Source organism: Cnephaeus nilssonii, assembly GCF_951640355.1.
Source record: "Cnephaeus nilssonii genome assembly, chromosome: 11".
Taxonomy (NCBI): Eukaryota; Metazoa; Chordata; class Mammalia; order Chiroptera; family Vespertilionidae; genus Cnephaeus; species Cnephaeus nilssonii.
This window is the reverse complement of record NC_137082.1, coordinates 33,889,288-33,902,356: the sequence shown is the minus strand read 5'-3', so window position 1 is coordinate 33,902,356 and position 13,069 is coordinate 33,889,288. Positions and strand designations below refer to the sequence as shown.

General features: G+C 47.2%; 1 protein-coding gene across 2 annotated transcripts in view; it reads right to left on the bottom strand.

The window, feature by feature from the left end:
* Positions 1 to 37: 37 nt before the first annotated feature.
* The window catches only part of ASXL1 (ASXL transcriptional regulator 1), a 67,644-nt gene continuing 54,612 nt past the window's right edge, over positions 38 to 13,069 (bottom strand). For both annotated transcript variants that reach the window (XM_079784915.1, XM_079784916.1), the window contains 9 exons: positions 10,277 to 10,397; positions 10,103 to 10,200; positions 9,453 to 9,546; positions 8,840 to 8,992; positions 8,006 to 8,169; positions 7,812 to 7,908; positions 6,437 to 6,542; positions 5,514 to 6,147; positions 38 to 4,803 (listed from right to left, as the gene is read on the bottom strand). In XM_079784915.1, the coding sequence (XP_079641041.1) occupies positions 1,966 to 4,803; positions 5,514 to 6,147; positions 6,437 to 6,542; positions 7,812 to 7,908; positions 8,006 to 8,169; positions 8,840 to 8,992; positions 9,453 to 9,546; positions 10,103 to 10,200; positions 10,277 to 10,397 (4,305 nt within the window). In that variant the 3' untranslated portion in view covers positions 38 to 1,965. The remainder of the gene's footprint in view (positions 4,804 to 5,513; positions 6,148 to 6,436; positions 6,543 to 7,811; positions 7,909 to 8,005; positions 8,170 to 8,839; positions 8,993 to 9,452; positions 9,547 to 10,102; positions 10,201 to 10,276; positions 10,398 to 13,069) is intronic.

Genomic DNA, 13,069 nt, shown 5'->3' with positions numbered 1-13,069 from the left:
GGGGGGGGGGCAGCCACAGAAGATGACGGAGACCGAGTGCAGGTTGTACAGGTTTATTTTTCCAAAACCACAGGAGACATACAAGAGCAGCGCTTTCTCTGGGCAGCCCCATGGACTGGACCCTAGAGTGGCCTCAAAGGTCACAACAGAAGGAAGAAGAGGATCAAACACGCTTGGGCCTCTGCTCCCTGTCTTTGGTAAACAGACTCTTAAAGTTGACAACTTGGACTTGGCCAATACTGCATTTAAATCACCACCACATCACTGCCAACTTCTCACTCATGCTTCAGATGACAAAAATGCCACACTGGATGAAATGGGAATGGGGAAGACCTCTCAGATGAAATGAGATCTGCTAAGTCATACCAATTTTTTACTTCACACATAAGCACTCACACAGGGAGACTGGTGTTAAACAAGGACTCAACTCTGCAACAAGCTGAGGTACAAGAAATAAGGCAGGAAGCAGGGTGAGGAAAGACAACTATGGAGACATCTATTTGTTAGCAATGTGTTGGGAAGAGAGGCAGGCAGCAGGCCTGCCTGTTTCTTCCCCCACCTGCTGTCAAAAGGAGCTCTATGGCCCCAGAGGAGCACGGTCCCAGGTATTGCTGACAGGCGGTGGCCCTGGAGCCAGATCTAGAAGGCCCACCTGGGGCTGCCCAGGGCACTCACCCTTGAGTTCAGAAGCACTTAACACTGGTGGTGGTGATTTGTCACATATGGCAGTGAGCAGCCAGTGAAGATTGGAGAAGAGATGTGAGGAGCAAGATGCATTTGCTCAGCAGTGGACAGGCAGGCGACTCTGGCTCTGCAGGCTGCAGCAGGTCCCCCGGGTGACCCATGACAGGGCACCGGGCCAACCTGGCAGATCACCAGTTAATCACTCAGGTCGGGCAGCACAGCATGCAGTGGCTCTGACACAGGTGGAGAGAAGTCTATTACACCACTTTAATGCAATGATGCCCGAAATGTAAAGTAAGGGAGAGACGTTCGTATTGTCTATATAATACATCCATTTACAGAATCGGCCAGTACTGTGTACAACATATAAATACATGATAAAACATTAGAGGTGCATAGAGCATACTTACAGAAGCCAAAAAATTCACTTTATACATCCAAGTATAGAGTTAAAAATATAAAAATAAGAAACACACACTGCTTTGAAATGTAAAATGATTTTTCACATACATAGGTGTGTGGAGATGCCCGCTCCCATGAGTCCAAAGTGACCGGGAAGGTGTCAGGCAGAGGCATTCACCTGCCAAACATCTGGACATCTGACTTACAAGGTCTACAGGTGGGATTTTAAGATAGATGACCTATTGTCCAAGCAGGTCTATTCAAAGGTTCCAAAAGCTCCTGCGGGCCAGTGGGTTGTAACGAGTCAGCAAAGTCCCATATTTGCTTCAGTAACAGAACCAAAGGTTAAATCCATCAACTGGCATCAGAATGAACTGTGTGACCCTGAGGTCAGCAGGTACTTGAGCCCCCTGGTGGGCACTGCTGGGAGTTACCTTAACCCTGTGCTGGTTCTTCCCCAACCATCACCTCCCCAGAACAGCAGGAGGAAAGGTGGCAGGGAGGGGGCGGCGGAAGACTGACATTTCTACTTAGTTCAGGTAGGTTAGTTCCCTGTGTGGAGAACAACCTTCTTTCTTCAACTTCAGGTCCCTCTGGGTGTCAGGCAGGCCCCCTACACCTCACCAGGCTCTGTCTACATGAGGGCTCAGCTGGCCAGTTGCAGCCCAACCAGTTGCCCTGTGGAAAGCCCCTCCAGCAAGACAGGAAGGCTGCTAAGTGACAGAGGCCTTTAGCACTATAAGTTTTAGGGAGAGGCAAGAGTGCTCCTGCCTGAAGAGACAGTCTACTCTATCAATGATATTCTGTATACAGGCTTAAGATCAATCATTACCAAAATACACACACTAAATATACAACTTTTCCCATGGCCATAATTTATTATCTTACCACAAGGCACAATACACAGAGCTTGGAGGGTCCAATACAGTCGTCATGACAGAACGCACCACAGCCCTGGCACATGATCATGGCTTTCAGGCTGCACGCACATTGGAGCGAGATGCTTTCCACTGTGCTGCTGTCGGTGAACATTTGCAAGGAAAGTGATGCACTGTGGTTCGCACCAAAGTTTGCTTTGTGGCTCAGCTGCACCACACTTCCAGCAAGGCCTTTGGGAAAGGCTGGGGAGCTGGAGGAATAATTAAAGCTGGTGGAACTTAGCTGGAGTTTAGAAAGCTTCCCATAAAATGCCTGTTTAATGTTGAGTTGGGAGGGGATAGAAGAAGGCTCCAGAGGCTGACTGAGCCCTTTCCCAGGCTCTCGAGGCAATTTCCAGAAGGGCAGGTCAAGGACAAAGGGCATCGCTTGCAAGTGATCCACCAGATCCCGAGGACCAGGCCCAGCTTCATTTCTGTTCTCTGCATTTGCCTTGAGAGGCGCCCCCACAAAAGTCTTTTCACTCTTGATGCTGCCAACAGAGGCAGGTGGAGGCTTTGGAGCCCAGTCTTCCCTGGCAGTCTGTAACCCACCAGACACAGTGTTTTTACTTGGCCCCAACTTCCTACTGGGAAAACCAGGAGGGGCATCAGCGGGCAGCGGCACTGGCTCCACAGGCTTGGGGCACTGAAGGGCTGCAGCCAGGTTCCTAGAGCCAAAGAGCTTCTTCCCTTGACCTCCAGCACTGTTCTGATCACCCCGGGCCCGGCCTGTCTGATCAAGACCCAAGGAGATCACATTTGGAGATGAGAAACAAGGGGCTCTCGAGGTAGTGAGATTTCCTGGACTTTTGCCTGGGGCAGCATTTGAATTACTGCACTGTGGCAGATCTCGGCCTTTCTTCTGTTCTTCACAACTAAAGGAAGAGAACTGCTCTTTGGAATCCACTTCTATTTTCCCAGAGGCAGCTGTCGGATTGGTCACTGGATATAGGGAATCTAAACTTGGGACCATCTTGGAAATCTTTGGGGGCGTTCCAGGAACCTGGGTGGCCTCCAGTCTGGCAAGACCAGTGTTGGCTTCACGGCTATCGGGTAGAAGAGGTTCCTTCAAAGCTCTTAAAGGACTGGGGCTGCCCCTGCCAACCGCACAACTGTTTCCCCCAGGATCTTGCAAAGATCCCATCCCCTGCTCTTTGGCAAGTGGGAGTCGTGGGGGTTCCAGTTTGCTGCCAGAGAGGGCTGGAGGAAGAACCTTTTCGAGGGGCAAGTTGCCCTGCAGCAACTGCATCACGAGTGGGTTAGTGGCCTCCACTGAGGACCCAGGCCTGCCCAGGGACACAGGCCTTGGCTGGTACTCGGTACTGGCCAGAAGCAGGGAATCTGGGATCTTTTGGGGGACTGCACATACGCGAGACACCCAGCTCTGAGGAGCAACCATCCTGTCTGTCCTTTTAACCAGACTATGGTCACCATTCACTTTGGCGAGTGAGGCAGAGTGGTTCCAATCATGTTTCTCCTCTTTGTCCACCACCGAGGACCTCTCCATCACTGTGGCTTCAGTAGGGTCAGCCTCACTGCTATTCTCAGAGAGGTGGCCTTCAAAGTCAGAGGCTGTGTCTGTGGACTCGCTGTGAGGACTCAGTGCTTTAGAGTCTCCATTGATTATCACTTTTTCAACTTCCACCTGTTTGCAGTCGTTACCTGGGCTGTCACTGCACCCATGAGATGGCACTGTCCCAAGTGAAGGACAGCTAGGGAGATCCAAACCATCTTCAGCGGTCAAACCCCCAGGCAATGCAGGAATGAGGGGAGCAGCCTTCTCCCACTCTTCTCCAACCTGGGGCTGGACAGACGGAATGTTCTCTCTGGAGCCTGGCTCGGGCTGTTCCACATCAGAGAAGAAAGCCTCAGTTTTCAGGTCTCCTTGTCGAGTAGCACTTCCCTTCATGGGTGGGCATGAGTCACCAAGTCCTAATTGTCTGTCCTGTAGGCAGCCAGTCAGTGACGAATCAGGGGTAGAACTGGGGGTCACATTCACAGGATCCTTCACGGTTGGATTACCGTCCCTGTCCAGAGCCTGGCCAGTTCCTCCTTCTAATACAACATCCCCCACCAGAGACTGAATAGGACCACTGTCAGGGGGAAGAGTGGGTCTTTGCTCTTCATTATCCCTTTCCCAAGAAGTGGTATTAGACTCACCTTCAGTTCTAACATCTAGATGCAATGTAGGCTGCTCAACTAATCTCTCAGGGGCTGGGGTTTTGGAGGACAGTGGGGGCAAAGCCTGGCATGGCTGGTCCCCAGTGGGAACGATGGGGAGTTGGGAGACATCTTCTCGCCTGCTTGCATCTGGTGCCCTCTGTAGTGAGCAGCTCTCCTCCTCTCTGAGAGAAGCCAGGTGCTCCCTCCTGGCTCTGGGTGTAGCAGTTCCAACCTGGATGTGCTCCCCATTTAGAGGACAAGGCGGCAGTAGTTGTGTTCGCTGTAGATCTGACGCACACTCTCCAGGGGTGCTCGGGGCTCCTCTGGGCTCAGAGTGGCCACAGGCCTCACCACCATCACCACTGCTGCTGCCTCTGCCACCTCCCTCATCGGTGGTCCTGCCGCCACCTCCACCCGGGCCACCCCCCCCTCCGATGGCAGTGGTGGCCGCCTCTCGATGGCAGTGGTGGCCTCTCGCCCCTCGGATCTGCAAAGCACGGGCTTTAATGTCTGCGAGGGTCCTGGCACCAGTCCAGCCCCGGCAGGAGGACTCCGTGATGGGGACAATTCGGGGGCATATCTGGTAAGTGGGCTGACCTTTAACCACCCAGGGTGGTTTGATACGTGAAAGTTGTATCTGCAAGAGAAGAATTAGAAAACAGTTTTAATTGACTGGGTGTTCTGACCTAGGCACTGTAAAGCTAAATTGGGAGTCTAGAGAATTAAATCATTTTCCTTAACACATTGCGGACCAGTAGTTTTATTACTAGCTTTACCCAGTGGCCAGATAAGTTTCTATTGAACGAGTACAAAGAAGTTTTACATAAATGTTAAAGGCACGCTTTAAAATTAAATACCCGTTACATTTTGAAGTTATTTATTCCATGTTCTTACAAGCTAATATTTTTTTAAAGTATGATACTTTGTAAAACACTGTGTAATATGAAGCGAGAATTCTCGTGACCCATCCACAATGTGTTAAAAATGAAACTGTTGTGGTAAAATGGCGGTCCACAATAGCACACCATTCTCAGAAGGCTCTGCTCAAGAGCTGTTACATGCGGCACTTCTAAATTTAATTTCTGGTGGGACTATGGGAGTCACTACACAAAGAATCTACCACCACCTAATAAAAAATGTAACCCCCCATAGGATTCTGACCTCTAGAGGTAACTTCAACAGAGTGAACAAATCAGTGAAGCAGAGAAGACCCTCATCCCCAATTGTCAAACTGGTCTCAGGAATGGCTCTCTTGTAGAGGGCTCTACATGCCCACTTAATCAACACAAGGGTCCTGCAAAGGGGCTCCACAAATCTCCTGGCCCACAAGGGGAAACGGCCTCCTACCCGGATGGGCGGGACTTTGGGCTCCTCTTTGGTGGGCTGTGGCTTTTCGGAGTGAACACTTTCAATTGTGTTACGAAAGGACTGACGATCTTCAAGCCGGGGCTTCTTTTCGGGAAAGGATGCAGAGGCTGCCTCCTCAAAGGATTTCCTCTTCTGATCTTTAGGTTCCTGATCAACAGTCTCCTGATGCAAGCTGGGAATTCTGTCTGGAGAGGCAGAGGCCCGTGACAAGTCGTCGGGATCGGTCTGGATCTGAGAAGCCCCCGTTTCCACTGTGAATCTGGGGCCCTCGGAGTCAGGCACTGCAGAGGATGCACCAGGCAGGTGGGGACTGCCTGCCCCTGCTGAGTCAGTCTTAGCCTCCCCATCCTTGTAGACGGGGATGTCAGGTGTCACAGACTGTGTGTCTTTAACAATCCCTCCTTGTTCTAGCTCCTGTTTTTTGTACAGATTCCTTCTGGCCCTGGTTCGGAGATCTGGCCGAGAGCGTTTCTTGAAATGCCCGTCTCGCTGCCGGGTGGCTGGACCACGCTGTGGCCGTGCTGATCCTCCTGGGACGCGCAAGTCACTCTTGATTTCAGCCTCCTCCTGGCCCACGTTCTGCTGCAACAACTCTTCTCTGGCCAAACCCAACCTGCAAACCAAACTCACACCGTCAGTTACAGGGCAGAGAAAGCATGCTTATTTTACCTATGTGAATGACGCACTCAGATATTAGATATCTCAGAACAAAGTGAATCTAACCGGTGCATAACATTAACCATAGGCTCTGGTAGCTTCCTTCCCTATGGCATTAGGCTAAATGAGCCACATCATGGCAATCTCCACATTTTCATCCAACACAAAAGTATGCATGACTTGGAGAACATCTGCCTTTATCCCCCTAAATCCCAGACCAACACTCCCAGAACTAAGTGCCTTACTTCTGTCCATAGTAGTCCTCAAAGAACTTTTCTTTCCATTGTTCCACCTTCTTTTCCTTCTCCATTTCCTGTCGTATCCTGACTTGCATCTCATGAGTGAATTCACCTAGAGAGAAATAAAACTTTTGAGTACATGCATTCAGGATATTCATGTGTCTTAGGGAAAGTAGTTCTACTTCCTGAGTTTTCAAAATACATATGACTTTGATGAGTTCAAGAGTTTTGTTTTTTTTACCCTCACACTGGTTCCTGTCTCCTCCAAAGTACCTCTCACATCATGCTTTTCTCAGGACAAAACTAACATGTCTCTTACAAGGAAAATTTAGTCTTCAAACAGCAACACATTGTTCAAAAAAGCAGAACAAAAACAAACCAAACCAAAGAACCATTCTTACTTCCTGTGCAGAAAAAAGTTAACCTAGCAGGCCTGACTGCTTATCCTTAGAAAGGGCTGCTTTACAAGGGTGGCTCTTGGCTGACATCTGGGAACCTGGATTGGGGGAGGGTTCCCACCCCCAAACTGATATGAACAGCTCACTGTGTCTAAACTGTTTCTGCAAACAACATGGTTTATGGCGAGCACCTGCTTTCCTTTGGGGAATCTGGAATTTGGGCATATGCCAGGCACAGGCATGCTACATGATCAGCCTTTAATAAAACCCTGGGCACCAAGTCTTTCACAAGCTTCCCTGGTAGACTACATTTCACATGTGCTGTCACAACTCGGTGCTGGGGGAACGGAGCGCATCCTGTGTGATTCTACTGGGAGAGGAGGACCTTGAAAGCTTGCTTCTGGTTTCCCTGGACTTCACCTTTGCTGATTTCGCTCTGTATTCTTTCACTGTAATAAACTACAGCCATGAAGAAGACTCTATGCTGAGTGCTGTGAATCCTCCTAGTCAATCACTGAACCTGGAAGAGGTCTCAGGGACTTCCCAACACACTCCCCTTGTAGCTGCCCCACAAAACTAAATTAGGAGAAGCTAACAGTCACTCCAAATGGCGATGTCTAAAAACAGAGCATCTGGTAAAGGTTAACATTGTAGCTCAATGCCACAGTGCACTTTCCTCCACCCATCCAGACAACTGCCATGTTTAATGGAAACAATAGGAGTTGACAGGTTTAATGATGAAAAGGCAATGCAGATGGATATATATACACAAAACAATGAAAGCCCCAATACCCTGTACCTTCGAAAGCTATGAAGCACATTAACACCTGCCACATTTATTAGGGTTGTGAGGAAAGCCTGCCTTACACTAAATACCCCTTGGGAAAAAAGAGAAATTGGTAAAAATGGGGTTTTTAGGAAACAAGTGATACCACACATGGCAGGTACCTCTCAAACTATCTGAGATGAGAGCGTCTACTTACCATCAGCCAGGCGTTCCCGCCAGCTCTGAGCCGCATGGGTGAAAAACTCATTATTCAGTGCACTGCTGCTGAGACGCAACAGGCCATCCGTCCCCACCTAGAAGGATCAGGCAAAAATCCCGATAAATAAAAAACTTAGAAAGACAACAGAAGCTCGCCCAGAGAGAAGCATCCAAGAGGATACCTATTCGTACCTGTCTGTCCACTTCAGGCAGGAGGAAAAGGAGCTGCTGCTGGAAGTGGGATGGCAGGGCGTGGAAGGTCCGAGAATTTATCAGTGCCCGAAGGTTGGTATTGACAAGAATGGACCCAGGTGTCTCAAAATCTACCTCTTCCCCTCTGTTACGCTTCATTTGACCTGTGATTTTTTTAAGTAATAAAAAGCAATGTATACATTTTCAGCTTCTTAAAGCAGAAGAAACAAATGCTAACTGTGGGGGAAAACTTTGGTGGCACCCAAGCTACCCAGAACTTATTGGCAAACAATCTGCTCGACTACCCAGTACACCCTAACCTATATGTTACAATTATTCTTCCCACGTTACTGTCATTGCCATCAAACCCAAGAGAACACTTGGGCTTGCATCCTCTCACATAAGACTGTACTAAGCTCTGTCACAGCCTGAAGAGGACACTCTTCCCCATACAACCAGGCAAGGGCAGGCCCTGACCTTCCCTCAAGTTCCATAGAGTCAGCTGGTAAAATGATAAAAGTTGTCTAAAAGTACATCTATTAGTGTACTATGGGAAAATCTGCAGAAGCTTTCTTATGAATGGGCCGAAGGGGTATGATCTCCATGCAGAAAGTACTAAGGGTTGTTTAAAGCCCACGAAAATGTCAATACCTCTCACAGAAGCCTCAGCAAATGTTATTTTTTTTTTTAAATCACTTAGAATAGAGACCTGTTCATCTTAGATTGAGCAGTGCTGAGGAATTGGAAAAGCAGACCTAAAAGTAGACTTCCTCATGTCACTTGGCCTGCAGGGACCCCCTTTACAGGCAAAGAAATGAGTGCCAAGCCACTCACCTGTGGCCGGCTTCCGGAAGCCTCTCAGGAGCGGGGCAGGGTCCCGGGCGACCTCGGCCTGGCCACGAATAGCAGCGCTGCCCAGGGCCAGAGAGCCGCTGCTGCTGCTGGATGGGCTGCCACTCTCGCCATCAGCGTGGCGGCCCGAGAACCCTGAAGGCACAGCATTCCACTGGTCAGAAGTATCACCCGCCATGCCCATGGCTCTCAGACAAGCTCCCTTCTCCCAACTCTCCCTGAGGTGCTGCCAGCTATACCGGGTGCTTCCATGGTCCAGCCTTGGGCTGTCAGAGCTCAACACCTCATGGGCTGACTTTAAAATAACACGTAAGAATGCCAAACTGCCATCTTAGTTTGCACAGCACTGCACCTTTTACAAAAAGCACCTGCACACTCCATCCGACCTTCACAGCCACCCTGTGAGGCAAAGGGGAGGGCACAGCAGAGCCCAGCACTGGAACCTAGGTCAGGTCTCGCCACCACAGCGTCCTGCTGCCAGAGGAGGGTCTCTTGACTCCACAGGCATCGCACTACCTAGGTCAGAAACTGCTGCCTCTGGGAGGCAGCCCCAGAAGCTGAGAAAGAGGCACCACAATCAAGATCTTATACATACCTGATGCAGATTCCACGTGGGCCCCGTTTACCTTCAGAGGAGTCAGGACAACTCGAGGCAGCATCACCCCAGTCTTTTTCTTTTGCTTGTTTGCCTATATTCCCAGAGAAATCCAAAGAATCTGAGTCACCTGCAAGGCCACAGCAGCAGTCCCTCACGACTATGTCTCCACTCACTGTCTTGTAAAGCAGAGTTTGTATTCGATGAACTCGGGCAGATAATGCTAACAGCAACACTGTTACTGGGCCAGGTGCCAGTCCCTGTGCCAAGCATCACGCATGCTGAGAAGAATCTATCATTATGCCCATTTTACAGATAAGGAATTTGCCCAAGTTCCCCAAACTAGTGAGTGAAAGGGCCAAAATTCAAACCACTAACTCCCAGGCTCCCGTTCTCCCCATTCTGCACAATGCTCTACTTCTCCCTGGTTATCCAGCCATGTAAAGAGGGGGGAGGGGGGGAACCACACAAATCACTCTGTTGTCAGATCTATGACCCACTTTTTCTCCGGCCCACTTTTAAATGGTACTAATAGGTGAAGACCAAATTGATTTTCTCCATTCTTCAAACATACTCACAATTAACTACAGGATGGACAGTCCTATCTGCCTGGCCTCTCTTATACCCCCGTCACCAACTCTCCTCCCTACCTGTGAGGAAGCTCTGTAGCTGTCCCTGGGATTGGAAAGAGGCCGACTCTGAGATTCTGTAGAACAGGACGCATTAGAAGATGTTTCATCAAGTGATACTGGAACGGAGGGAAATAAAGGTTAGTACCTAATAACTGCTTATGGCTCTTCACCCATCTTGTTAAGGGCACTTACCATCATTTTCACCACTCACAGTGCTGGTTTCATTAGACCCACAGCTCTCTACATCGGCTGTGTCCTCTGGCTCCTCTCCCTCCACTGTAGCTGGATTGCGAGACCACTGCAGGGCATCCTTCTGTGACAGTAAGGAAAACTCGGGTGAGCAAAAACCCTACAAATCGACCAAGCATAGTAGTAATTTCTAAACATGTATTGCTTTTCCCTTTCAACTGACCTTTCACAGCAAGTTCTTTTCAAACATATATCAAGGAAGTGAGATAAAACTTTGCATTCAATCATTCACTAAATATTTATGGGTGCCTCCTATAAATGCTAGTTTCTGGGGATGGGGGGCGTATCAGGAGTAGGAAATGGGCCTAGCCTCAAGGAGCTGAACTGCGTAGGGGAGAAAAATCAAACCTATTATTCTACAAAGCACAATGAGAGAGGTATACAGAGAAATGCAGCAGCTCAGAAGAGGGAGCATCCAAGTCTTTAAGTTTAAGAGGGCATGTAGTACAGAAAGTGAATTAAGAATCAGGGAGATATGCTTCCAAAAAGCTAAGTTTTAAAAGATGTTAGCTAAGCCCTGGCCTGTAAGGCTCAGTTGGTTAGAGCATTGTCCTATACACGAAAAGGTGGCAGGTTCAATTCTAGGTCAGGAGTGCATGCAGGAGGCAACCAATTGATATTTCTCTCTCATATCAATGTTTCTCTCTCTCATCAATTTACTAAAATAAATTCTTTAAAAAAAAGATGTTAGCTGCCCTAACTGGTTTGGCTCAGTGGATAGAGCATCAGCCTGTGGACTGAAGGGTCCCAGGTTCGATTGTGGTCAAGGGCACATGCCTGCATTGCGGGCTTGATCCCCAGTGGGGGACGTGCAGGAGGCAACCAATCAATGATTCTCTCTCATCATTGATGTTTCTATCTCTCTTTCCCTCTCCCTTTCTCTCTGAAATCAATAAAGATATATTTTTTAAAAAGTTAGCTAAAAAATAAACAAAAGCCATTAGCTAGCAGGCAGATGGGTTGGCAGTGGGAAATAAGTAGCTGATGAGATGAACACTGTGGAAGAATATTTCAAACTCAAGGAAACTACAGATTTCAGCAGGCATATGGGGAACTGAGTATGTTGAGGGGGGTAGAGATCTCTCTAGCAAGAGGGCAGATAACACACTGTGTGCTGAGGAATAAGATTTTGATTATTTTGGAGTCTCTGTAGTCAGGGGAATGATTTGAGTTTTAGGAATTTCATTCTGTTAAGCATGGGAAGTCTGGAGGAAGAAGAGTCACATTGACAGAAATGAACATGATGAAGATCTAAAGTAAGATAGTGAAAACGAAGCAGGAGTGTGGAGGAGCTCCACTCCAAGTATCAACCAATAAATGCTTCTTCTAACAGGCTCTGTTGTAGAGTCTCAGAATTAAGCCCCATCCATTCCTAAGGAAAAATTAGGAGCTATCTTACATCTTGAAACTAGGAATAAGTATGAATGAATACTGGAGTTTGGAGAGAAGAGATGATGAATAGAGATAAGTTGGAATGGGGTGTCTTCTTTGAATAAAAGTATGTGAAGGTTAGGTAAAATCATGACTTTACTTCCAGAAATTTATAAAGGACATCCACAAAAGTCTAACTCATCAATTTCATGGGTTCCTTCATCTACTATATTACGTTTTCCTTAATTTATTTTCACTAATTTAAGCCCAAATCAGACTGACTTAAAGTAATAAAAAAGAAAACAGCTTTTTAGATCTTTATCTCTTTCCCTACCAGCTAGAAATGCTCCTCTGAATCAAAGCTAAAGAATATTTTCAGTATTAAGCTTCTAATTATGCTAATTAACTGCCATGTTCTTGGAATGATGCAACAAAATTATCTCTGAGAAAGTAAACTGTAAACCAAAAATCTAAAACATGCACATACCTTTTAACCAAACACTTCTATTTCTGAGACTTAAGAATATGTTAAAACATAATAAACTTAAAAAGAATAATCCTTCAAAATAAGAAAATTAATCAAGTGAACTACATTAAGATCCTTTGTTCATCAAAAGACACCATTAATGCCCTGCTGGTGTGGCTCAGTGGTTGAGCATCAACCCATGAACCAAGTGGTTCAATTCCCAAACACATCGCGGGCTCAATCCTCAGTAAGGGGGTGTGCAGGAGGCAGCCAACTGATGATTCTCTGTCATCATTGATGTTTCCATCTCTCTCTCTCCCCCTCTCCCTTCCTCTCTCTGAAATCAATAAAAACATTTTTTTAAAAAGACACCATTAATGGAGTAAAAAGGGCAAACTACCTACAGAGATGGAGAAGGTATTTGCAATTCATATAACCCCCAACAAAGATCTTGTAGCTAGACCATAAGTCAGTAAGAAAAGGGCAGCCCAGAAGAAAAATAGGCATAAAATGCGAATAAGGCATTATACCAGAGGATATCCAACACTCACATTAAAAGGTATTTAACCTAACAATAAAAGACACAAAATTATGCAAATTAAAACCACAATGAGGTATTATCGCATCCTTAAGAAGCCTAAAATTAAAGTTTAGCAATGCCACGTAGTGTTATTGTGGATGTAAAACGGTTATACTGAAAATGGATCCAACCATTTGAGAATACAGTTTGGCATTATCTGGTACAGTTGAAAATACAAACATCATATGACCCAGCAATGTGAGTCTTAGGTTTCGATTCCCTAGAGAAATACATGTTTATACACATCAAAATTCATATCCAGATGTTAATGGCAGCACCATCTGTAACTTGGGCTATAAACAACCAAAGTGCCCATCAT